The sequence below is a fragment of the Aspergillus homomorphus genome, assembly GCF_003184865.1.
Source record: "Aspergillus homomorphus CBS 101889 unplaced genomic scaffold BO97scaffold_73, whole genome shotgun sequence".
Taxonomy (NCBI): Eukaryota; Fungi; Ascomycota; class Eurotiomycetes; order Eurotiales; family Aspergillaceae; genus Aspergillus; species Aspergillus homomorphus.
Genome location: NW_020291959.1, coordinates 89,009 through 113,391, shown reverse-complemented (window position 1 = coordinate 113,391; position 24,383 = coordinate 89,009). Strand labels below are relative to the sequence as shown.

Here is a 24,383-nt window from a genome sequence, read left to right as displayed (position 1 = left end):
TCCTCCTCCTCCTCCTCATAATCATCATCCTCTTCAAGTATCTCGCTTCCATTTCGATCAACATATATGAGCCCCCCGTGCAGATTCTCCATCTAATACACCTCTTTTCCTCCTCTGCCCTTTCTATCTGGCTCTGTCGTCAAGAGCATGCGGTATCGGTATAGTGGCGGATCGCGGCATTTCCCGTCGCACCAGTCGTGGCAGTTCGTTAGCCAGAGCGTGTGGCCTCCTATTGCGTATTCGAAGATGAGGGTTCGGAGTTCACGAGGGAGGCGGAAGAGTGGGGGTTGGAATTGTGCGTATTGGCGGGGTTGAGGTTAGGGTGGTAGAGGTGGTGTGAGAGATTGTCGGTATGCTTGGCGTGTGTTCGTTGTTGTCATTTCTCTGGATCTGCGGCTTGGGAGTTTGTGGTAGGTATGCTAAGATTATTGTGAACGTGGAAAGGCTGGGACAGCGGTGGCGAGGGTGGGTGATGATATATATCAGCGGGAGGAATACCTCCGCGATTGATGCAGTCAGCCACCAGCGGGTGAAGGTGATACTTCAGACCGATATGCATAGATAGCGTGCTAGAATTCAAGTTAGCCGATTCTTTTATCTGAGCGGAACATAATCATGCATAAAGAGAGCTGCAGGTGCTCCAACAAGATACTTGAAGGGATCAAAGTTGCGGGAAACAAAAGCAAAAAGAATCTCCCCGACTGGGAGTCGAACCCAGGTCTCCCGCGCTTGTTCCTTTTCAGGATTGACAAGCGGAAATCATGACCGTTAGACCATCGAGGAAGGGATGTTTCGATAATGCTATTTTTGACATCATCTTGGCAGCAATAATAGCTGCTAGATTGCAATTGATGCCGCAATTGATCAGCCGCGGGATTGCACCGCGTTGCAAACAAGCCAAAACAAATTCCTGTAAGGATCTTATCAATAACACTCTCCATTGGCTGGTTTTCGTGATTCAAACAGCACAAACATGCTGAACATGCCCCCTTATCCACCCAAGTATACAGTCCTGTAGCAGGAATGCGTCTATAGATATCAATACCGCGCAAGAGATGCGCTGAGGTGTAGGGATATTCTAGACTGGACCGCTAGCGGGACTTACTATGGCAGCAGAATCACTTCCCGGTGTCTTGCAAGGTCTGCTCCGCGACTCGCATTACTTCCAATCTTCTCATTCATGCAGTCATCACCACCAACATGGAGCTGCAATGGGAGATCATGTCCATACTATGTAGACCTGGGCCCAGACCCGGCTTCCAAAGCAATTACTGTGTGTGCGGCATCCCCGCCAGACGTTTGACACCGATCTGCTGCGCGAAACCGAAGATATCCTACTTTGGGAGCGTTCGCACCGTGCCCTGGTCGACGCCGCCGCCCTGTCCCCAGTCACCTGGCCCCGCTCTCCGGTCTACGCGGCCCTGCTGGATTCGATTCAGACCGGGAGACGTTCACGTGCGGACGTCTAATGCGGACGGGCTATTCCTGGCGCATGGGCTGGAGGAGAGCCGGCTGTCGACGCCGCAGGGCGCGTATCGGTATTTGCAGTGCTTGGCGAATTGTCGGTCTGATGCGGTGATTGAGGCTGCTCGGTAGGTGGGTGATGCGGTGGAGTGTTTGGATCCGCTAACGCAGTGGATGATGGACGAGAGCAAGATTCCGGCTTGTCAATTTTGCGGCGGGAGGATGAGTATTTGTGTGCGGGCGGGCAGCTGGTCTAATGAGGGCCCGTTCAAAGAGGGGGAGAGGCGGTGGAGAAGGTTTAAAGAGGAGGTAATCGGGGATCCAGCTAGAAAGGTGGTGATTATGGAGTTGGGCGTGGAGATGTCGACGCCTGGGGTGTTGGGGTGGGAGAATGAGGAGCTTGTTGAGGAAGGCGAGGGAAAGATCAAGGTGATTCGGGTTGAGTTGGGAGATACCGCTTTGGTGCCTGCGGAATTAGAGAAAATGGGGCTGGCCACGAGTGTAGAGGGCGATCTGAATGATGTGCTGAGGGTGATCCAGGACAGAGAGGCGTGAAACTTTGTCTGGGTTAAGACGCATGATTGTGTGCTGCCTGCTTGTGTATGTGAATGGTCAAAGCTAATGGCCAGTTGATACTTGCTGACAGGCCCGCGTCATCTCTCGCACCACCAAACTTATGGCTTTCAGCTCCGTCCGGTCCTTGGATGCCGTTTCGACATAGTCGTGGAACCACTCCAACAAGGCGACATCGGCCTTGACGTCTTCGCGGTCATAGCATCCGAGAATATCGTAGCAGAGAACAAATAGCGGGATCGACTGGTGGAGGAGGATGAGACTACCACAATTAGTGGATGATTGAAGCGATACACAATTGAGCATACCTGATTCCCCAATGCGGGCGGGGAGTCGATTCCATGAGCGACCGTGACATCTGCAAACTCTTCCGGGCAATGTCCACGGTATGATACGGCAGACGATGACTGTCGCGGTGAGACGGCTTCGACTGGTAGAATACGATGAGCATCTTGTAGCTGCTGAACAGGATGTCGACGCAGAACCAGGTGTCGATGCGGTTGGTGGTCGAGTTCAGCAGCTCCTCCTACTCGGGTCAGACAAGTGTAACCACACCTCGCAAAGCCACTTACCGGATTCCAATCGGACATGATCTTTTGCACCTCGGCGATCAGCCCATCGATCGTCTCGTTGTATTCCTGCGTATTGGGGTCCGGGTTCGTGGCCATGATGTCCAGGTATCGCATTGTCACAATGGTGAGACGCATCGAGGCCAAGAAGTGAATCTGGATGAAGCGAGTCGAGGCGTGGTCTACGCCGGTGATGGTCGGGTCTGGGAAATTGACTGCCCACGAGCCCCCCGAAATAATCGCTGGTTTTCCAAATGATAGCCGAAAGTGACTTTCCGTCCGTAGAATATGCCAGAATTCGAATCGCTTTCGATTCCGCTCTATTTCCTCTTCATGTTGGGATACTCCTTCTGCCAGCGAATCCTTCTGTTCGAGGCTATGGTGATCCTCGTCTACGGAGAAGTAGCCGAGCGCTCGGGCAACGACACAGGCCGTTTTGAAAATCCTCCATGACAGATCGCTCTCGCAGCTCTCCAACGTCATGGACATCTACTAGTGTCAGTGCCGTGGAGTAGAGCAGAAGGGAACATGCAAACCATCATGAATGCGGCAAATAAATCTGCCGTCGTATATTGGATCTGGCCGAGCCAGTCCTCCACCAGGTTGAAGCATCGACCGCACAGGTATTGGACCACTTGCCCCCTTCCCTCCACCTCCTCAGTGTCTAGCATGAACGCCTGGAAGAGGACGTTGTAGTATATGATTTGGGAGGTGGCATCAAGCTGAACGTGGGGGCTCTCCAGTAGATCGGGAATAGCCAGGATGAAGTCTTTTTCTAGCGGAATCCGAAAGCCTTCGAATTGGTAGTTGCCGAAATATTCTGAGACCGAGTAAGCAGGCGACCGTATCATAACATTTGCAACTGACTCACGATTGATCCATTTCTTTGCGGCCTCCTTGGGGATGGCGGGTGAGTTGATCTCGGCCGGGGTATTGTCGAGTTGTTCAATGCCCGCTATGGCAGCATCCATCGCTCTGAGGCAGCGCTCATTCTCGAAGAAGCGCGAGCCAATCTTGTCGATGGCGCAGAAGACGTGGGAGCGAAGCAGCGACCTGATGCGATCGTCGTGAACGCGACCCAGCAGGCTTTGGACCATTTCCTGACCGGCAGGCGATTGCGCACTGGGTGAAGAGTCCGTGGTGGAAGAAGTAGGGGAGGCATCATCGGATTCCACGGAGATAGAACGATCGCTTTCGCCATTGTCGGCGACAGTTTGGCCGAGTCGACAGTGGTCTTCCAAGCGATCTAGACGCCGGAGAATTTGCCGTAGGATGTCTTTGTCGTGGACGGCTCTGAGAATCCCACGGTCGCGTCAGCTAAATTTTGGTGGAATCCCAATGAGAAACCGCAGAGACTACCTTCGTTTGAGGGTGCGCTGTTTTCTGGGGAGATAAGTGCACTGAGCACTGGCAGCAGAGCATTTGTCACATCGTGGATCGGCGCGGTTGCATCGAATCTAGAACGGAGCATTTCGTCATTTCGGGGATTTCATGCACCGGAAGATCACGGGGCCTGACCTTTTTGGCCTGACAACGAGTGCACTAGGCTGAAGTCAGCAAATCGCCACGCAGCGAAAGAGAGCAAGAAAACCTGGCAATGCTCACGGAGAGGGGTTGTGTCATGATGGTGGGTGGTGGTTGAATGGGATGAATGGATCAATGGAAGACGGGAAGTTGCAAGAGTCCGATTGTCCGAAGACTGAAAGAGAGAGTAAGAAAAAGGTTGACCGCCTACCGGGAATCAGCGAAACCCCGAAAGTCCGGGCAGAAGGAAAGCAAGCAAGCAAGCAAGCAAGAAAGCAAGAAAGAAAGAATAGAAAGAACGGAAGATCGACATTCAATTACTCAATGATTCACTCTTCTCCCCCCTTGTCAACTCTCGCCACTATTGATTTGTTACCCTGCACTGCAATGACTCCACTACTCAAGGGATTATCCGAAGCAATACGGGGCGCTCGATCCTGTTTGTCCCACTGCACGGTCATCCTTACGCCTCCATTGGCCTAGACTTTGGATTATGCCTGATTCTTCCCCTGGCTAAAGTATAAATAAGTATCAAGTTGGGCTGGATCCCATAAAAGGATGTCCATCCCCATCAGCGATGCTGCACCTTTCACCCGCGTGATATTCCTCCAGGTCAATCGCCATGGGTTCATCGACTGAAAGCCCTCCCCCTCAGGGCGAACCCACTGCTACTGTCGATGCCGAAAAGGTCGTCACTGTCACCGATCAGACAGATGCATCCAGCACCACCAAGAAATCAGACCAGCACGATGACCCTCCCGTCCAAGAGGCCTCGTTAGGCAGCTACTTTGTATGTTCGAGATTTTCCACCGGTCGGAGGGAGGCTGACGGAAGTTGTCCAGAGGTTACTGTCTTACGCAAGCACATCGGATCGCGCGATTCTCACGGTAGCGCTCGTTTCCTCCATCGGATCGGGTGTGGTATGTTTTCATCAGTGATAATCGATAATGCACACATCTAATGCTTGAATACAGCCCCTACCGCTCATGAACATCGTCTTTGGCAGCATGGTAGGAGAGTTCAATGGATACTTCACCGAAGGCTCATCCACCACCGAAGCCGAGTTCAAGTCCGCCATCAGCCGACTAAGGTTCGTGCCTGGAATAGAGTCAAGCATCAACGTGGATGCTAATGGGAAAACAGCTTGTATATCGTCTATCTCTTCATCGCCAAATTCGCGCTCACGTATTTCTCAATGGTGCGTCAACCGCGCCCACCCCGACCATCCCATTCATTGACAAAGGTGCTTTAGTATTGCTTCCGCGTCATCGGCCTGCGAGTTTCAGGAACCCTCCGACTGAAATACATGCAATCGCTCTTCGCCCAACCGATCAGTAAACTAGACCAAGTGTCCGTCGGCTCCGTCACTAACACGATCACCACCCTGTCCAACTCGATCCAGCAGAGCATCTCCGACAAACTGGCTATTCTCTTCCAATCGCTCGCTTTGTTAGTCGCTGCCTATATCATCGCCTTCCGGTATTCGTGGGCCTTGACCCTCGTCACCAGCGCCGCGCTGCTCTTTATTCTCATCGTGTGCTGCTTCACCCTCCCCTTGATCACCAAGATCCAGCAGAAGGTCGATAAGGCCGACGAGAAACACTCGTCCATCGCCGCAGAGGTCATCGGCTCCATCCGGACAGTCGTCTCCCTCGGAGCGGAGGGCACCCTGGCAGAGCGATACGCGAAGTGGATCGAGATCGCCCGGTTGCGCGGAAGAAACCTGTCCTTTGTCATCGGAGCACAGCTTGGCCTCGTCTTCTTCGCCATGTACGCCAGCTACTCGCTAGCCTTTTGGTTCGGACTGAAGCTTTACCGGGAGGGTCATATCGCCAACATCAACACGGTTATCACGTAAGGTCCCGTTCCTCGTCTTATCATCGTATGCTGCTGACGCTTTTCAGCGTGTTCTTCTCGATCATGGTCGCCGTCAGCGTTCTGGGAAGCATCGCTTCTCCGCTGATGATCGTCTCTAAGGCCGCCAGTGCTGCAGCCGCGTTCTTCGAAATGATTGACGGTGACAAGGTCGACGCGAGCGGGCTCCGCAGCCCCGAGGCATCGGCGGAGGTGGACATCGTGTTTCAGGATGTGCACTTCACCTACCCATCGCGACCAGACGCTCAGGTGCTGAAGGGCTTGAACGCCCGCTTCGAGAAACACAAGACCACCGCCCTGGTGGGTCCCTCGGGCTCAGGGAAAAGTACGATCGTCGGGTTGATCGAGCGCTGGTATGAACTGAATGCCAAGGCGGAGCACCCTGACCAAGGAGCCATTTTGGTGGGCGAGCATAACATCCAGAGCTTGGATTTGAAGTGGTGGCGCACGCAGATCGGTCTGGTGCAACAAGAGCCGGTGCTCTTCAATGATACCATCTTCAACAACATCGCTTACGGTTTGATTGGCACGCAGTGGGAAAATGAGTCTGAGGAAGTCAAGAAGGGTTTGGTGGAGCAGGCTTGCAAGGAGGCTTTTGCGGACGAGTTCATTGAGCGCCTTCCAGAGGTATGTCATCGGATGCGCTCGATAGTGCGTTGTCTAACTTGAGCAGGGCTTTGCTACTATGGTCGGCGAGAACGGCACCAAACTGAGCGGAGGCCAACGGCAACGTCTTGCAATCGCACGGAGTATTGTGAAGCAGCCTACTATTCTCATTCTGGACGAGGCGACCAGTGCGATCGATGTGCGTGGCGAGAAGATCGTCCAGGCGGCCCTGGATCGCCTGGCGGAGAATCGCACCACAATTGTCATCGCTCACCGGCTGACGACGATTCGCAAAGCTGATCACATCATTGTCATGAAAGGGGGCATTAATGTCGAGCAGGGCACACACGAGCAGCTTCTAAAGATGGAAGATGGAGTCTACAGCGGTCTTGTCCATGCACAGACCCTTGAACTGGCGGGTATCGACGAGGACGACAGCGAAGAAGAGACTGATCAAACGGACGACGATGCCAAATCAGCCAGGTTCAGCATGCAGAAACTGGAGCAAGAAGAGGAAATGGAGAAGTCGAAGAAGAGAGGCTTCTTTGGTAGCATTGGCTTGTTTGTGTACGAGAACCGGCAACATTGGCGCTTTTATCTTCCAGCCTTGATTGGCGCCGCAGGTGCAGGAGGTGAGCATTAGATCATGTGTGACTGGACTCGAATACTAACCTGGTCTCATAGGCGCTTATCCCATTCAGAGCTGGCTTTTTGCAAGAATCATCCAGGTATTCCAGTATTCTGGTGACAAGCTCGTGCACGCTGCGAACTTCTGGGGCCTGATGTTCTTCGTGCTTGCTTTGGGAAACGCGGCTTGTTATGCAACGGTGGGCTATTCTGCCAACAGGTTCTCTGTGGTAAGTCGAACAGACACCCAATGGTCGAAGAGATCCTAATGTGCACTAGGAAATCTCCTCGTACTGCAGAACCCAATACTTCCGGAACATCATCGAGAAGCCGATTCCGTTCCACGATCGCAACGAGAACGCCTCCGGTTCGTTAGTCTCTCGCCTCGCTACCGATCCAAAGCAGGTACAGGACCTCCTCGGCATCAATGGTGCATTTCCCTGTATTTCCGTCTTCAGCATGATCGGGTGTATCATCATTGCCTTCACGTTCGGCTGGAAACTCAGTCTCGTGGCGGTACTCGCCGCGCTGCCATGCACCTTCCTGGCGGCCTTCATGCGCATTCGATACGAGATGCAGTTCGAAGCGATGAATGCGGCCGTCTACTCGGGCAGCTCCCAATTCGCCGCCGAAGCCATCGATGCCTTCCGCACCGTGTCGGCATTGACCATGGAGGACGCGATCATGAACCGCTACTCGGCTATGCTACTCGAACAACAAAGCAAGGCCTTCCGCAAGGCCTGGTACGCGACTCTCATCTTCGCGTTCTCTGACAGCGTCGAGCTGTGCGCCATGGCTCTCACATTCTGGTATGGCGGTCAGCTCCTCGCCTCGCGAGAATACGAACCCACCTCGTTCTTCGTCATCTACATGGCCATCATCCAGGGCGGCCAGCAAGCGGGCCAATTCTTCAGCTTCGGATCCAACATCGCGCAGGCCACCGCCTCCGCCAACCGGATGTTGAACTTCCGGCCCTCCAAGGCGAGTCGCATTCACACCGAGAAGCAAAACATCACCGACCTCGACACCCAGAATGCGGCGAGCATCGACTTCCGCAACGTCGCCTTCCGCTATCCCTCCCAGGACAACGCGCTCTTCACCGGCCTGAACCTTAACATCGCCAGCGGCCAGTTCGTCGCATTCGTCGGCCCCTCGGGCTGCGGCAAAACCACCGTTATCTCGCTCCTGGAGCGTTTCTATAACCCCTCGCAGGGCATGGTGCTCCTCAACGGACAGGACATCTCCGCCATCGACCGATCCGCCTACCGCCAGACGATCTCCCTCGTCGCGCAGGAACCGCGCCTCTTCGAAGGCACGATCCGCGAGAACATCACCCTCGGTCTCAAGACCGCGGACGTGTCCGAGGAAGACATCATCCAAGCGTGCCGCGACGCCGAGATCCACGACTTCATCACCTCCCTCCCGCAGGGCTACTCCACGGAGCTGGGCATCAAGGCCCAAGCCGCGCTGAGCGGCGGCCAGCGTCAGCGGATGTGTATCGCGCGGGCGCTCCTCCGCAAGCCGACGCTGCTGCTCCTCGACGAGGCGACGTCGAGTCTGGACTCGCAATCGGAGAAGGTGGTGCAGGCTGCCATGGAGAAGCTGGCGGCCAAGCGGTGCATGACGATCGTGGCGGTCGCGCATCGCCTGGCGACGATTCAGAAGGCTGATGTCATCTTCGTCTTTGGCGAGAACCAGTCCGGGTGTGGGTCGCGGATTGTGGAGCAGGGGACGCACCAGGAGCTGTTGCGGAATAAGGGGATGTATTATCAAATGGTAAGTTGTGCCCCAATCTCGGAGAGTGAACTGAGCTAACTAGTGAGCAGTGCCAGGAAAATGCGTTGGATAAGTAGTGATCCGGTTAGCGGACTAGGGACGATGGCATACAGAGGTGGTACTTAATGGACATATACGTGTATAATTAGTAGTTTAGATACCCAGGCAAGACTGTTATTTTGCTGCCAGCTGCATCGGTTGGCGATTCTCTCACTCAGTTCTGTCAGAATCTTGTTAATTTGCCGTGGAGGATGCCTGAACACAGATAGTGTGAATCTCCTCTAATAGTTTCCCAATGACATTTTCATAGTGATATTTACCTAGTCAACGTGACTGCGATCGAGCGACCAAATAATCACAAGACGAGAAGAAACACCTTATCTCCTTTAACCCAAACCTAAGTTGAACACCACATTGCATATATACAGCACAAAGCAAACCACCGCAACAACCAAAATACCAAGCACCACAACATGTATACATAACCCAAGCCAGCCACCAAGCACCACCACACACTCCCAAGATCAAGCGAATCACAAAGCCCCAACGCCCAAGCCCACACACCCTCGAGCTGACACAGAATCTAAGAATCAAACAAAGGCCCCACAGCAGCGATACCCTCCCGGCACAAGCACCAAACCACCCTCTCCGTCTCCCGCTGATTACTGATCACGCAGACCATCTCAGAGCGCACCTCGCGCTCCAAATCGTGGACAAGGGGAACCATATCAACCCGCCCACACTTATCCGTATCAACGATGACAGGACTCGGATCCAGCCGATGCACCAGTGCCAACACCTCCGCCCCGTACGTCTTCAGCGGCGCCCGCGTCTGCCATATCAGGCGGATGGCCGGCCGTCGCGCGTCCTCCAGGAAGGCGAGGCACGGGCCGATCCCGCTGCCTGTGGCTACTAGGATGATGCGGTGGAAGAGGCGCATCACCCGCGTGAAGCCGTAGGTCTTGGTGCCGCGGGTGTAGAGTTTGATGGGTGGGTGCGCGAGGAGGTCGGCGGTCCAGTCGCCTGCGCGGGAGACGACGACGGAGAAGGAGGGAGAAGGGGAGGTTGAGGAAGACGGCGGGTCTGGGAAGGTGGCGAAGCTGTGCCAATCTCGCAAGGGGTGGCGCGATAGTGTGATCACTTTGCCGAAGTGCGTGGTGCCTGGGAGGTGCAGGCGGAGGGCGTGCGAGGAGAGCGATTCGGCGCGGATGGGGATTGCGCGGAGGCGCGTCCAGGGCTGGATGATGGCCAGGGCGGAGATGCACACACACCAGAAGGCTGGGAGATGCAGGAGGAAGTCGCCTTGGGTTTGAGGGGACCTGGCTCTCGCGAAGACGATGAGCAGAGTCAGGAAGAGGGCTACCACTGCCCAGGTGAGGTATCGGTGGGTCAGCTCGAAGGCGTTGTGGTAGCGCACCCGGAAGGCTGGGTAGGCGACGCCGATGATGGTGAGGAGGAGGACAAGGATGAGGTAGCAAAGAATGAGAGAGATGATCGAGGCCACGGAGTGTGTTGCTGCGAGGCAGAAGTTGCGGGTCATTAATGCCACCAGCCCGACGTACCAGAGAAGAGAGGCAATTCCGCATCCGCTGTGCACCCCGCCATAGTGGTAGATGTTGGCAGCGATGCGTCGCAGCCACAAGGGTAATGACTTGGGGATCGAGCACAGTGTGATGAAGAAGCTGTTCACTATCAAGGGCTGGCGGGCGAGCCCACACGCCAGGAAGTTTGCAGCTGCCGCATCGGCCACGCGGACAATGCTGCGATCGTGAATTAGAACGAAGATAAAGATGGCCAAGTTCGAGAGAAAGACCAGTGAGAACAGTTGGCGATAGATAGTCCAGAAGTCGGACTCTCTCGTTGATGTCGCGTCGTGACCAGCAGACTCCGCCGATGATTTTGGACTCAGAGAATGCGCGTAGATCTGAGCAGGGATATCAGTGGCACTGGAGGCAAGTGACGGGCATCCCCAGGCCTTCTCAGGGTCTGTCACCGTGGAATTTTCTTTTGCAGTAAGACCCATCCTATTCTGTGCAATCCTGGGTTAATCCCTCTATGCAACGGGGGTTTTCCGGCCTGAAGATAAACACCCTCTCTCCTCATCATGCAAGGCTGCGGGCGCATATCACGGCCCCCATGAAACCATGCTGTTGAAACATGGCTCAGACCCTGCACACACCAGGCCACATCGTGGCCCCCATGGTGGTGGTCGACACGTGCCGCGACGCAGTAAGAATCAATATAGACGATGTCCATGAAGATAAGCGGAGTAGCGAAGATGGAGCATTGAGAGCGTTATCGGACTAAGCCGACTTCATGCGTCAGGAGCTAAAATCTGACCGGTGGAGACAAGATGCCCATAGCGTTGACCCAGACTGGTTGGAATGCTGTCAGATCCCGTGGGTATTCTAACCAGTACGGTAACACGGCAGAATGTAATTTTCAATTTGGAGTATAGAGAGGAGGCTTGTCTAAACTGGTCTCAACTGCCCCAGCCTGCATATGGCCCTAAACGCCACTCAACTCGTGTTGCAAGACAGTTACATTGACACTATGTCCTTCTAGGCGCTTTCTGCAGTATCTGCAGGCATGGAAGAACCTCCTGTGCTATAGTCAGTTAAGTAAGGTGCTCAACGGTCTCCTGCAACAACCCCTCAAGGCCCCCACAGCCTTATGCCACTAACGTCTGATAGACCCTCTCAATCCGACTGATACCCTCTTTCAACTCTTCAGCATTCACGGCAAACGTCACCCGCATCCAACCTTTCTGTTCGTCAGCGAGGTGGTACGCCCTGCCTGGCACTACCGACACCCCCGCTTGCATGTATGCGCGGAAGGCCAGCATCTCCTCGTCCCAGCTGGTGGCCCACGGCGCCAATCGGGCGAGCACAAACACCGTCGAGTGACAGGGATAATACTTAATGCCGCTAGCCTGGAATGCGGTGGTGAGTGTAGTATAGGTGTCCGCCAGCCGGGTTGCGCTGAGCGATAACAGCACCGGAAGCTGCGGGGAGGCCAAAACCTCCTTGGCAAAGACGGTCGAGAATCCAGAGACATGCACCGAGGCCACGAGTCCGACCACGTTGCGCAGGGGGCGGTTGCGAGTCACCACGCAGCCCTAAACGAAAGTCAGTTTGATCCCCTTCGTGGGAGCTACGCAAGGTAAAAGCTCACCAGTCGCACGCCGCTGGCGGCCAAATCCTTGCTCATGCTCCAGACAACGTGCACACGCTCAAGATCGCATCCGACCCGTTCAGCATCAATACTCAGGCAGGAGACGAACGGTTGGGGATCCTGGAAATCAGGGCTGGCGAAGCTACTGAGCCCGAATACCTCGTCCGAGATAAGGTGAAGATTGCGTTCCTGGCAGAACGACATGCATTGTTCCAGGATGGCCCGTGGATAGGGTCGCCCTAAAGGATTGTGTGGGTTTGCGAGCACCAGCGCCTTGATCGGGCAAGGAGCGTTCCGGTAGGATCCGTCCAGCGCCGCCAGGAATGCCGGGCCGAACGAGTCGTCCAGCGAAGGAACGACGACTCCAACCGGGCGTACCTCGGAATGTAGAGTGAAAAGGGCATCGTAACCATCTGGGATGATTAGTCGGGGGTTGGTTGGGGGGATCCAGCTACGTACTCCAGTAAGGACATGGGACGAGCACGCCGTCACCCGGGTTGCAGATATTGTAGAGAAGCGCGTCTAGGCCGGCCGCAGCCCCGGCCGTTACCGCAACATGATCCGGCTGCACTGGGACATAGGGGCCAAAGTGGGTTTGAAAGACCGTGGAGAGAATCTCCAGCAGCTCTGCATCCCCGAAAAATCCTTTGGGCCAATCCAAGTGCTACCACGGGTCAGCACGGGGGCGTACCAGGGCTCAAGGATGAGTTACCTGAGAGCGCAGGCTTGTCTCAATGGCAGATCGCGCAAGTTGAAGGATTTCCTCCCGGATGACCCGATTTTCAGCCATCGACAAATCAATCTCATCGCGGCGCACGACCGGATTGAGCAATTGTGGCGGAATGCGGGCGAGGACCTGAGTGAGGTTCAGGCCACCCCGAGTGGAGAGCAGCGCATCGGGCTTCGTCACAGTCATAATGATGAGGATAGCAGAGGGAGGGAGCATTGTGGCCAAGAGAAAGGCCGCACGGCAGAGGCAAGTTATATGCGCTGACTGGCAATGCTAACAGCCCGTGCCCTCATCGCAGCCCCCAATCGCCCTCTCATCCTCCGAATGCGGCGGACTTCTCCGCTGCGTCGCGTATTTGTCACAAACATCGGATGACGTCCTCGATACAGTCGATAATTAGCAACTAGTCATTATGCATCGCAGGACGGAAAATAGAGCCTCTAATGAAAATGAGCCTCGTGGCACCCTCCGAAACCTAGTTTCGCCAGCCTGAACTCGGCTTGGTCCTGCCAAACCTTGCCAGCGATCCATGCAGGATATAAACCGTCGACGCACTCGCCATTCTCCTGGCCAAACACAACACCATCCACCAATCCATTCCCATTCTCTCCTGATGGCTTCTACAATGACCACTAGTCTGCAGCAGTCCTCAAGGGACGAGAAGACCACCTTCAACTTCAATGGTCCCGTTGCACCATCTCCGGCCAAACCAGGCAGCCTGCTGCTTTCCTCCCTCCCACCCTCCTTGGTCCCCTACGCCGAGCTCATGCGCCTGCACTCCCCAGCAGGCGTCTACGCCTCACTGGTCCCAACCCTAATCGGCGTCTTTCTCGCCGCCGCCTCACCCACGCTAAGCCCGGCGCCCACCTCCCCGCTCACCCTGCTCACCCTCACACTCACCCACACACTGGGCAACGTCCTCCTCCGCGGCTCTGCCTGCGCCTACAACGACGCACTAGACGCGCCCTACGACCGCCTAGTAGCACGGTGCAAGACCCGCCCCGTGGCGCGCGGGGCCGTCAGTCCGCAGCGCGCGCACCTCTTTGCCGCCGCACTAGCCCTAGCCTGGATCTACACACTGACGCTCCTCCCCTGCCCAGCCACAAGCTACGTGCCCGCCGCGCTGCTGGCCGGGACCATGGCCATCTACCCGTTCTGCAAGCGGGTCACACATTTCCCGCAGCTCGTGCTGGGGGTATCGCTTGCCTTGGCGCAGGCAATCGGCTACGGGTCCCTGGGCGTGAGTTTCTCGGCCGTCGACGGTCACACGCAGTTCGGGCTGGCGTGCCTTTATGTCTCGTATGTGGTGCATACCATGATCTATGATACGGTGTATGCGCACCAGGATCTGGAGGATGACTTGAAGGCTGGGATTTTGAGTATGGCGGTTTTGTGTCGCGGGAGGACGAAGGCCGTGTTGGGTGGGTTGGCGGGCGTTGAGGTGGGTTTGTTGGCGGGTACGGGCTGGATGTTGGGCTTTGGACTCGTGTATTGGGTCGGTGCGGTTGGCGGCACGGCGTTGGTGCTGGGTAGCATGGTGGTCACTGTTAGATTGGAGGAGCCGAAGAATTGTAAGCTGTGGTTTGCAAGATTGTTGTGGTGGATGGGGGCTTGTGTGGTTGGGGGGCTGGCCGGGGAGTATTGCTTGAGGGGGTAGGGCTGTGTCGTGAGCATTCAGGGGTGGTGTGAGCCATTGTTGATTACGAGGGTCGTTTGGTGTAAATAAATGGGCTGTCGGATTTTGATTGTGTATTACGGAAGAATAGAACAGTCTTCCACATTTGTCAAAGACCATTCATTCTCCACAGATGATAGGTGTTTCTTCCTCAGATTGTTGAGAGTTTTCATAGACTATGTTGTGCTGCAGCGAGCAAAGACAGTGCTCACTTGAGTTCATCATCCCAGGCGCATTCGAAGACTCTGGGGGAAAAGGAGCAGAGGTCAATGAAAAAGTCTCTCATAGAGGAATGAATAACAGCTACATTCTGGTACGTTTAAGGTACAAGAAATAGTATTATAACAAACTATATGGAACATAGTGTATGACTCCCACTGTCACTCATGCCTTGGCGTCACTCTCCACAAGACCCAGGATCCTCTCCACCGATGGGTTATCGTACACCACCTTTGGCTCCAGTAATTCCTTCCCTGGGCGCCACTTGATGATGTACGCATTCAAGGCATTGGTCAACTCAATGACCTGCAGCGAGTCCAGTCCAAACTGGAAGAGATCTGAATCGTCCTGGACATGCTGCACATCCAGATTTTCGCCGAGTTGGTCGTAGACGAGCTTCTTGAGATCAGGCGGACCGGCTGGAGCTGACTCTGCTTCTCTGTTTGGTTGCGGCGCCGCGTATCCATTCACTGCGACTGGTGTGGACTCTGGTACACTCTCCACAGGAGAGGCAATTTGCTGCTGCTGCTGCCCCGAAAGCCCAGCCAGCAACTTGGCCAATACCTCTTGCACAGCCCGCTCCACCGCACCCGGTAGCACGCGATCAAGCGCCTCCTGGACCCTACAGTCCAGCTCATCTCCAGCCTCACTCTCATTCATCTGCAGATGGGGTTCCTGCGCTTTCAACTTCTTCTCCACCACCTCCTTCTTCACGTGCGGTCTCATCCGCTCATATAGCTCCTTGAATTCCTCCGCATACAACTTCAGCACCTGATGGCGCTGCACGGTGCCCTTCCCAGCGATCGGCATCGGCTTCTCCGGCTTCGTCAACATGACAAACCCGCGCATGATGCGGCCATGAGCCGGACAGTCGCGGTTGGCCTGGAGGATACTGGGCCAGATATCGCGGATGAACTGCTCCTCATCCTCCTTGGTCTTGGGGTAGACATACGGCTCGATGAGCACGGATGCCTGGAATTGGCCCTGACCGCCGATGACAGCTGCCTTGACCTTGGGGTTGGTGGCGATGACGCTCTCCATGGTGATGGGGTTGAGCTTCTCGGCGGTGGTGAAGGCGATGATATCGTCAGTGCGGGCGCGGAAGACCCACGACTCCGGGTGAGAGGGATGCTGCTCGAAGAGATCGCCCATGGCAAACTCGGTCTTGCCCGGGAAGGTGCGAAAAACACCCTGGAAGGTCTCGAAGCGCGGGTCGCGCACAAACACCAGATCGTACAGCCCGTCGCGGTCCGGCCGGAACGTGTGGCCCAGGAACGGGCTGATCGTCAGGTACTGCCAGTCCGCTGGGTCAGCATTGAGCTCCAGCGGGTGCAGCGCCGTCTCGCACGACCCCATCATCGTCATCAGCTTGATGCGCGTCGTCAGCACGTTGCCGACTTCCTCCGGGAGCGCGCCTCCGACGTAGGCTAGGAATCTCAGTCGCTGCACCATGTTCACGCAGTAGGTGTTGTGGTTGTAGCAGTCCACGATCAGGGAAGGCGCCATCACGGCGCCGTCTAGGTTGCCGTGCAGGAAGACTTCGTTGACCATGTCGGCCGTCATGGGGCCCGGCGGCGGGAGTACGCAGGTTACGCCGCCGAAGATGTTGAAGACGAGCGTGAAGGTGAGGCACGCGGCATGGAAGACGGGGAGAGCGAGGAAGAGCCGTTGGCCCGCGAGGTAGTTGATCAGCGTGGGTTTGCCCCCAAGCGAGGGAATGAGCTGGTGCGCGTCGTTGCTGGCAAAGGTACCGTATGTCACGAACACCGGCTTGGGGATGCCCGTCGACCCGGAGGTGTGCAGCACGCAGAACGGCTTGGTCTTGCCTTCCTCCCATGTGAGGGTAAAGGGCATGGGCTCGACCTGATCGAGCTCTTGGAAGAAGAAATCAACATCTGGGGTGGAGATCCGGTCCATCGGCCGAGCGGCGAGGATGGGGTTGAGGATCGCGGGCGAGCGACTGGGAATGAGGACTGTGTCGCACCCGCAATTGTCGAGGAGAGACAGATGAGCCTCCAGGCTGTTGCGGTGGGAGCTGAAGAATGCCTACGTGGATTAGCGAGCGGTGTTAATGAAGTCTGGGTAGGGCAGGCTTACCATGTGCCCTGCTTTGGCTGCTGCTAAGATGATGATGAGATACCGCACATCCAGCGGTCCCATGTAGAGCATCGTCTTCGGTATCGAGTCTTCACCCAATTGCTCGCGGATCCACCACGCGCACTTGTTCACGACCCTCGCAAAGGTGCCGTAGGTGATATCTTGAAACCCATCAGCCAAATTGGCGCTCTTGGGCACCGAGACGAACACGCGCTGAGGATCATTTTCGGCCACCTCGTCCAGCACGGCGGGCATCAGCCGTCGGCCACAGTTGGGAGGAACTTCAATTTTGGGATTCTCGAACACCATTTTCACAGTAAGGAATGATGAATGGGTATAGGACTTGGACGCTCGCTTCACTTTCTATATATACTTCGCCCCAATACTCTCTTGCGACTGCGCCTGCTTATGGCCAGGATGGGACCACATTACATCAAGGCATTCATTATACAGATCTTGAGCATGTAATGGTATTAACAATACTGATACCTGGTACGGACACGAGATTCCGCCCTGGGGTCTGATAGCGATAGCAATCGTCGACCCATTATCCGCTTCCAATATACCCCTAAAGCCACGCGGTGGGGGCGGAATGCGGCCGCCAATGGATGCGTCTAATAATGCATGCAGCGTCAGTGTAACTTTCCGACTTTTAGCTCAGAGCGATTAGAAAAATACGAGAATGATGATGGTCGAGGTCTGGGCTGATTGAAGCCACAGTGTGGGGGCGGGAAGGAAGAAGTCACCAAAGTGGCAATGCTCCTCCGACCCCAGGCGACGGGCCTGACGATGGACTTGGCGCTGATAGTAATGTCCGGCCGCGATATGGTATCATATAGAGGAATCTAGTCTCCTGCAACGATCATGTATTGGCGGCGGGGGAGTTAAACTAGCTAAACTGGCTAACCGAGCTGGGATATCCCGGGCGTCCCGAAGAGCTGCAATGCAGGTTTCAAAGTATCAAGGACTAATGCACCGTCAGCTGCAATCTGCACTGCTGGCGGGCTTACGAGGCTTGCTGATAGCAGAGAGGTTGACAGTAGGCAGTAGCTGCAGATGATAACCTTGACTATCGGAGGATATTTCATTTGCACCAATTCTGAACGTCATGGCTGTCTGTCCCTGCACAGAATAGCATGTGCGTCAATAATGTAGAACAGAGTTCAACAAAGAATAAAAGAACGTGAACAAACATATCATTTTCATTATACTGCTATAATACACACTACAACTCAAGACCAGGACCCAGCAATACACCACACGTAACATGATGAACTATATACACAGTATAACTCCCAATCTCCATTATACTCCCCCCTTCATACCATTTCGCGCGGTGCTCGTTCGGGCAAAATCCGCTCCATGCTCGTCGACGGCACATCCTTAGCCACAGCCATGGCCGGGTATTGTTTTGCTTGCGCTGAATTATGGCCAACGGACTTGTTCTGGAACGAGCCAGACGCATTCATTTCGTAGTTCTGCGCAGACTTGGACGAGCGGACACCGAGGTAGGACATGGTCTGCGAGGTCAGCTTGGCCAAGGGCGTCGTCAGCGGCCGGAGCGCCGGTACACTGGCGATCATCATGGCGATGTTCCGCTCCATCCCCGCCCACATCAAGCCCATCACGGTGGTATAGGAAGCGTCGCTGGTACCGTCCTTGAGGCCGAGACCGGACTCGATGGTGCGGATCGTGGCGAAGATTCCGGTGCTAATTATTCTGCTGTTAGTATATGAAAGGCAATGCAAAGACTGCATGGTGGGTGGCTTACATCACACCAAGACCCATCAGACCGCATAGGATGATCTTGTTGTTTCGGCTGACTTGGAGGTCTTTGAAGAGGAAGAATGGGAGGAGGGAGAGGAAGTAGTCGGTTACGGCGGACCAGGCTGTTGAAATCCATTAGTCCCGAGGTCTGATACTGGCGCTGACTTATAGAATAGATAAAATCACCTCCTTGCAGCAGCACCAATGCAATCTCGGTGCGGAACTTCCAGCACTTGCCCGGCAGAAACGGGTTCCATGATTTTCGCGGCGGATCGCACTGCGCATACAACGAGACAATCACCACGGTGTTGACCGCGAACACCAGGAAGGCAGTCAAGTAGCAGGTCATTCGCAGCACACTGTGGCGGGTGCCTTTCAAGATGCGCAGGTAGGAGAGACAGATCGAGATCTTGGCAAAGCTGAGCGCGTTGATGCAGAAGACCTGCGACAGTAGGTCGTAGTACATGGCCTGCACGGCATCATTTTTCTGGATATAGATGAGATGCCGCCCAAGACCGTTGTTCACGGCTATAAAGTCGAAGATCGTAGCAATGAGTGCTTGCACCTTCAGCCACACAAAGTATTAGCACCGCCAGTTCCTGCTCGAGTTATAAGAAATGTGGTTTCTTACCAAGGCAAAGAGCATCAAATAGTCGTCCCAGCTCAGTTTGGCGTATACACTGCGTGCCACGCCGCGTAGGCTGACGACGATGAAGGCGCAGATGAAGGTGACGGTCGTACCGACCTCCAGTCTGTAGCCGATACTCACATCTGGCGGACGGTGCGCTGCTGATGCGGCGGCCGCGGCCGCTGCTGCTGCTGCTGAAGACATGATAATGAGGGTGGGCCAACGGAATGAGTTAAGCAAGCGAGATGAGATGTAACTGAGGTGAGTGGAACTTCTACAGGCATAGACCCGAAGGACGGGCTTTTGAGCGAGGTGATGTAGATACAGACTCCTCATCACCGACAGTATTCTGCCTTACAATGCAACCACAACCATTTCATCCCGCCCCTCTTGCAGGAATACCATGTGGTTGCATACCAGCCCAGTGGTGCGGGCCAGCTCGCTCGTGTTCTTCGCTGCAGACAAGGTGGGGGCGACTAATTGAACATTCTTCAGACTATATTATAGATGATAAGTAGGGCTCGATGGCAACAAGGGAGAGGAGCAACAAGCTTGGTATCATCAGGGCACGAGCCCCTCCATGCCCCTGGCGAGGCAGTGGAACGGTAGGATTGGGGCCGAAAGGAAATGAAAAATTCACATAAGTGTATTGACACCAATACGAGTCATGTTTGTCTCCACTTGGTCTGATTCTCTTTCTCTCGCTCTCCACCAGGTAAGCAATCAGCCTTCTGCAACGGTCGCAAATCCCGACCCCACGCCCGTTATGATAATCATTCTGGTATCACGCAGCAACCCGCTCCTCGCACATGGTCCCATGCCCTACGATATCAAGGACATTAGTCCATGGCATCGACAGAGATGACACGATGACTGAGCAACAACGCGGACTAGACCGCCAGATAAGCGCTAGAACGTTGAGCGGCACGAATATGCACTAAGCCAAACAGTAGGTTTCTTGTGGCGAGCCTTGTCCCCAGCCAAGATAGAGAGACAGCCTGATCATCCGATGTGTCGTGAGGTTATGTGAGCACATTGCTTCTCTTATCGGTAGGCTACCCCCACCAGGTACCGCCAAAACACAGCTCGCGATCTCCGCGTACTTCTCGCGGAAAAAAAACCTTGCTCTTTACACCAGAAAGTTAATGTTAACTCTGCGAACAAGTTGTCTTTAGCAGAACGATAGTATCATATTTCCATGCACATGGTCACGAATTACGAAGCCACGTTTACAGTGTCTCAATTAAACAAATAGAATTTTAAAGAAAATATCTCATAGTCAATCATCATCATCCTACAGAACCTTCTCCAACAACTCATTCAGCTCCTGCACCACAAACTCCGGGTTGTCCTTCTGCACAAAGTGGCCCGCGTTAGGCGCGATGATGGGCCCTTTGCTGTAATCGGGCTCTGTGATCTTGGCCAATCCCTCGTTGTACCGCTGCCAGTAGGGGTTGACAAAGCGATTCGTCACTCCCTTGGGCGGGCCCATCTTGGCCGACTCCTCAGCGAAGGTATCGAAGTCGTGGCCCACCACCGTGACGTACGGGCCGTGGCCATCCGGTCCCTTGAGCTGGGGCCCGTCGCTGGCAGGGAGCAACTCGCGCAGGTTGCGCCGGCTGAGACCTTCTTTGCTGCCGACATCGGGGTGGAAGATGCGACGGGCACCGGCCCGCACCGCACGGATAGCTTCAACGGGGATCGGCTGGATGCTGGCAGGATCGAAGTCGGGAGCGTCGGGGTCGGGGAAGACGGAGACGAAGTCGGAGTTGGCCAGCACACTGTCGAGCAGCAATAGAGCAGCAACGGTACAGGGGTATTCCTGCGCGTAGAGACGGGCAAGCGCACAGCCGATCGAGTTGCCGACCAGGATCAGCGACACGGAGTCCACGTCGGAGACACCCAGTTTCTCAGTGGTAATCTGGACGAGCAATTGGCGCAGATCCTGCACAGAGGCTAGACAGTCGTGGCCATGAGTGGGATCCTCGGCTCCTGCATCCTGGGGATCACGATCGGTAGTCTGGCCCTGACCGAAGCGATCGTAGGTCAAAAAGGCGGGGAGACTGCCACCTTGGCGGAGTGTCTTCAATTGAGCAATGACTGGCTGCCAGAAGGCTTGAGGAAGTCCCAGACCGTTCAGGAAGACTACCAGTACAGGCTTGGTGGTTGCCTCAGGGGCTTGGAAGGTGTAAGCCAACCGCGCCGAAGGCTTGGTGGTGAGAGCTAGAAACTCCACATCAGCCATCGTGGGAGAAGCTGCTGCGTTCGCGCCAGAGGATTGATTAGGGCGATCCGAAGGAGCACGACCGCGCGAGGAACAACAAGAAAATAAGCCCATTCGAAGGATCTGAATTCAAGGCGAGGCCCCGACGTTTGCTGGTCGCCGATCGAGGGGTTTTTATAGCTGTTGTATCTACGAGGCTGGGAGGTGAGAAATGAGGGGTGCTTACGGGCTGATGCTGACCATTCAGTAGCAGAACTAGTTGATATGTGTTGCAATACTAGTCTTAGTGGCTTTTTTTTAATTTACTTTCTTTGTCTGCTTTATTTTAACTGAAATGTACCGGTACATGAGGCAGTAATTTTGCAAAACGCCCAGGCGCCAGACCAAACCCAACTGGGATTAGGGCTGACTTGCGCAGGATCATGGAGGAGAGCTGCAGCCCCCCAAATTCTGGATTATGTATTCACGTCAATTATGGCTAGCTCGCTTAGATAGGAAAGAGAACAGGGGCTGGAGAGAATTTGCTGGAAGAACAGGCCACTAGTAGCGAACGGGGGAAATGCTCCGACTGAGGTAATACAAAGGCGTTCTTTCGTCCAACTGCTAGGAACACTGACAAGATTGACACTCATCGAGAACATTGCACAATCGCCAAAGGTAATTATGTCTTCAAGCGTCGAACACATTTGCCTTATCGGAGCCTTCTTTGGGGCTCTTTGGCTCTTGTACAAATTTCTCTTACCAGGAACTCTTCTATGGAAACTCGTGGGGACCGGCCGCAAGTTGCCCCCTGGGCCGCCGGGACTGCCGGTGTTCGGCAATATGTTTCAATTCACAAAGGCTCGCGATGCGGGATTATGGGCCCCCTTTGTACGCCGCAATTCGCTGCGATTCCCCCAAGCTCATGCTGACCACAATTGACATAGCTCGCATCTCTCCGTAAATATGGAGCCATGACCACGTTACGCATGGGTTCCCAGACCTGGGTGGTGCTCAACGAACCCCAGGTGGTCACCGACCTCATCAACAAACATGGAAAGATCACTAACGAGCGCCCGGAGATGCCCATCGCCAGCGACTTGGTGAGTCATGGCTTACGGACTGTCCTCCGTCCTACAGCATCGTGGACGGAGGGGCGACGGGTGATGCACCATCTGCTCAGCGGATCTGTATTGCGCATTTATGGCAACTGGCAAGAGATCGAGTCGCTGCAGATGCTTTCCGCATATGTTCGTGAGCCGACGCGGTGGTATGCGCATCACTATCGCTATTCCATCGCGGTGCTGTACCGACTCGTCATGGGCGAGAACCTTGATAAGACCCAGTCCGAACTGGATGACTACCAGCAGGTCACGATGGAGTTTACCTTGAGCCTGCTCTGCAGCTTCGTCGACTACTTCCCCATATTGAGCCGCTTAGTACCCACTCCATTGCAGTGGTGGCGGCACTTTTGGGTGAAGATGGGGGACTTTCACCACCGAGTCTTCAAGGCCTGGTGGGATCCTATCCGGACTGCAGTGCAAGAAGGCACCGCCAAACCCGGGTTTGTTCGAGATACTCTCCTCCACCCGGAGATGAGGTATAAGGGTACGGAAGAGGAAGCCATGTACCTCGCCAACTCAGTCATTGCAGCTGGCAGCGACAATACTCGGATGACGCTTAACACTTTCATCATGGCCATGATCAGCCATCCGGAGACAATGGCCCGGGCTCGTAAAGAGATGGACGCTATCTGCGTGGGCGAAAACGGTGCTCTGCGTCTGCCTGGCATGGCCGACTTTGACCAGCTGCCCTACCTCGCTGCAATAGTGAAGGAAGTCCTCCGCTGGCGACCCACCACGCCCGTCACCCCGCAGCATCAGCTTACCGAGGATCTCGCATATGAGGGCTATCGTTTCCCAAAGGGGACCTGCTTTGTCATTAACGAGATTGCGCTGAGCCAGCAATGCGAGGAACCTGATTGCTTCGACCCGTCGCGGTGGCTCGACGGGAATGAGAGAAATATCACCCATGGTTTGTGGGCATTCGGTGGTGGGCGTCGCATATGTGTCGGATATAGGGTGGCGCAACAAGCCTTGTATATTGCCATGGCGAGAATCATATATTGCTTCGACTTGAGCTCGGTAAGATCATGCCCTTTGCTTGCGAGAATAGTGACTGACATAGATCAGGATGGGAGCGTCGATACACGCAAACTCAACCACTTCTGCCTTGACAAGCAACCTTTCCCGGTTAAGGTGACTGTGCGCAGCCCCGAGCACGAGCGTCTCATTCAGCAAGAAGCAGCTAAGGCGGGCAATGTGTTTTGATGGCGGAACTGGTGGACTCTGTCCCTTGACATGGGGTGAAACGGTCTGTATGCTGTTGTAAAAAATCAAGATTTCTTCTTGGTTCACTATTAGCTCAGTCTGATATCAATATACCCCAGATAAGCACTCGCAGTACTATCACCCCCCCTAGAGATGTTGTGTGCCGTTTCGTACAATATTTGAAGATAGTGGTGTGAAGAGAACTGGAAATAGGGATAGACGATTGTAGGATCGAGTCAAAACAGTGGTAGTAGTGTTCCTAGAGCACTATATAGCATATAACACTAAACGAATTACCATTGCACCTTGCACTGTGAAGAGGTGGATTGATGAAGCGCATTCTACCTTGAAATGCTATCTGTTTACCGACATACCACGCCAGTCTTAATCCTGGAATATGCTCTGGCAACGAGAGTCCTCGCTCGGACCTCGCGCTCGCATGCACTTCATCTTTTTCCAAATGCTCACTCGAACAAGCATGAGTCCCCAATCTGTTTTCAACATACCCGGCCGCCACTTGACCTACCTAGCCTGTCCTTCGTGCCT

At 54.7% G+C, this 24,383-nt stretch overlaps 7 protein-coding genes and 1 non-coding gene across 8 annotated transcripts; 3 read left to right on the top strand and 5 right to left on the bottom strand.

Annotated features, from left to right (window-relative positions):
- Positions 1–693: 693 nt before the first annotated feature.
- Positions 694–783, bottom strand: BO97DRAFT_t280. Its single transcript has one exon. It is a non-coding gene; the product is annotated as a tRNA-Asp (tRNA).
- A 417-nt stretch (positions 784–1,200) lies between these two features.
- Positions 1,201–2,019, top strand: BO97DRAFT_429619 (uncharacterized protein; the record flags this gene model as incomplete). Its single annotated transcript, XM_025697372.1, has 2 exons — positions 1,201–1,592; positions 1,794–2,019. 2 exons carry the CDS (start codon positions 1,201–1,203, stop codon positions 2,017–2,019), a joined length of 618 nt encoding a protein of 205 aa, XP_025546317.1.
- BO97DRAFT_266542 (transcription factor domain-containing protein) lies at positions 1,840–3,916 on the bottom strand. Its single transcript, XM_025690948.1, has 5 exons — positions 3,478–3,916; positions 3,143–3,426; positions 2,610–3,095; positions 2,346–2,563; positions 1,840–2,299 (listed from the first exon to the last, which is right to left on the bottom strand). Exons 1-5 carry the CDS (start codon positions 3,701–3,703, stop codon positions 2,083–2,085), a joined length of 1,431 nt encoding a protein of 476 aa, XP_025546316.1. The 5' UTR covers positions 3,704–3,916; the 3' UTR covers positions 1,840–2,082.
- Positions 3,917–4,698: 782 nt separating this feature from the next.
- Positions 4,699–9,309, top strand: BO97DRAFT_447095 (ABC transporter ATP-binding protein). Its single transcript, XM_025698730.1, has 10 exons — positions 4,699–4,920; positions 4,973–5,050; positions 5,105–5,220; positions 5,274–5,328; positions 5,383–5,984; positions 6,035–6,632; positions 6,679–7,243; positions 7,296–7,468; positions 7,518–9,014; positions 9,065–9,309. The coding sequence occupies exons 1-10, from the start codon at positions 4,753–4,755 to the stop codon at positions 9,089–9,091; spliced, it is 3,879 nt and encodes a 1,292-aa protein (XP_025546315.1). The 5' UTR covers positions 4,699–4,752; the 3' UTR covers positions 9,092–9,309.
- A 288-nt stretch (positions 9,310–9,597) lies between these two features.
- On the bottom strand, positions 9,598–11,215 carry BO97DRAFT_473872 (uncharacterized protein; the record flags this gene model as incomplete). Its single annotated transcript, XM_025700277.1, has 2 exons — positions 9,598–10,868; positions 11,194–11,215. 2 exons carry the CDS (start codon positions 11,213–11,215, stop codon positions 9,598–9,600), a joined length of 1,293 nt encoding a protein of 430 aa, XP_025546314.1.
- Positions 11,216–14,916: 3,701 nt separating this feature from the next.
- Positions 14,917–17,218, bottom strand: BO97DRAFT_464684 (thioester reductase domain-containing protein; the record flags this gene model as incomplete). The annotated part of the gene is made up of 2 exons (XM_025699514.1): positions 14,917–16,858; positions 16,910–17,218. The coding sequence occupies 2 exons, from the start codon at positions 17,216–17,218 to the stop codon at positions 14,978–14,980; spliced, it is 2,190 nt and encodes a 729-aa protein (XP_025546313.1). The 3' UTR covers positions 14,917–14,977.
- A 3,273-nt stretch (positions 17,219–20,491) lies between these two features.
- BO97DRAFT_409223 (alpha/beta fold hydrolase) lies at positions 20,492–21,740 on the bottom strand. The gene has a single exon (XM_025696015.1). It carries the CDS (start codon positions 21,547–21,549, stop codon positions 20,599–20,601), a length of 951 nt encoding a protein of 316 aa, XP_025546312.1. The 5' UTR covers positions 21,550–21,740; the 3' UTR covers positions 20,492–20,598.
- Positions 21,741–22,143: 403 nt separating this feature from the next.
- BO97DRAFT_400697 (cytochrome P450) lies at positions 22,144–23,964 on the top strand. Its single transcript, XM_025694305.1, has 3 exons — positions 22,144–22,398; positions 22,455–23,651; positions 23,700–23,964. The coding sequence occupies exons 1-3, from the start codon at positions 22,192–22,194 to the stop codon at positions 23,835–23,837; spliced, it is 1,542 nt and encodes a 513-aa protein (XP_025546311.1). The 5' UTR covers positions 22,144–22,191; the 3' UTR covers positions 23,838–23,964.
- Positions 23,965–24,383: the final 419 nt, after the last annotated feature.

Excerpts from the sequence above, each read along its gene's own strand:
- BO97DRAFT_409223 (XM_025696015.1), bottom strand. The coding sequence starts at position 21,549 with ATGGCTGATGTGGAGTTTCTAGCTCTCACCACCAAGCCTTCGGCGCGG.
- BO97DRAFT_400697 (XM_025694305.1), top strand. The coding sequence starts at position 22,192 with ATGTCTTCAAGCGTCGAACACATTTGCCTTATCGGAGCCTTCTTTGGG. Across the intron at positions 22,399-22,454 it reads CGGGATTATGGGCCCCCTTT|CTCGCATCTCTCCGTAAATA; the intron begins GTACGCCGCAAT and ends CAATTGACATAG. Across the intron at positions 23,652-23,699 it reads ATTGCTTCGACTTGAGCTCG|GATGGGAGCGTCGATACACG; the intron begins GTAAGATCATGC and ends GACATAGATCAG.
- BO97DRAFT_447095 (XM_025698730.1), top strand. The coding sequence starts at position 4,753 with ATGGGTTCATCGACTGAAAGCCCTCCCCCTCAGGGCGAACCCACTGCT. Across the intron at positions 5,051-5,104 it reads CCTCCATCGGATCGGGTGTG|CCCCTACCGCTCATGAACAT; the intron begins GTATGTTTTCAT and ends GCTTGAATACAG. Across the intron at positions 7,469-7,517 it reads CTGCCAACAGGTTCTCTGTG|GAAATCTCCTCGTACTGCAG; the intron begins GTAAGTCGAACA and ends AATGTGCACTAG.
- BO97DRAFT_266542 (XM_025690948.1), bottom strand. The coding sequence starts at position 3,703 with ATGGTCCAAAGCCTGCTGGGTCGCGTTCACGACGATCGCATCAGGTCG. Across the intron at positions 3,427-3,477 it reads CGCAAAGAAATGGATCAATC|AATATTTCGGCAACTACCAA; the intron begins GTGAGTCAGTTG and ends ACTCGGTCTCAG. Across the intron at positions 2,564-2,609 it reads TCATGTCCGATTGGAATCCG|GAGGAGCTGCTGAACTCGAC; the intron begins GTAAGTGGCTTT and ends TGACCCGAGTAG.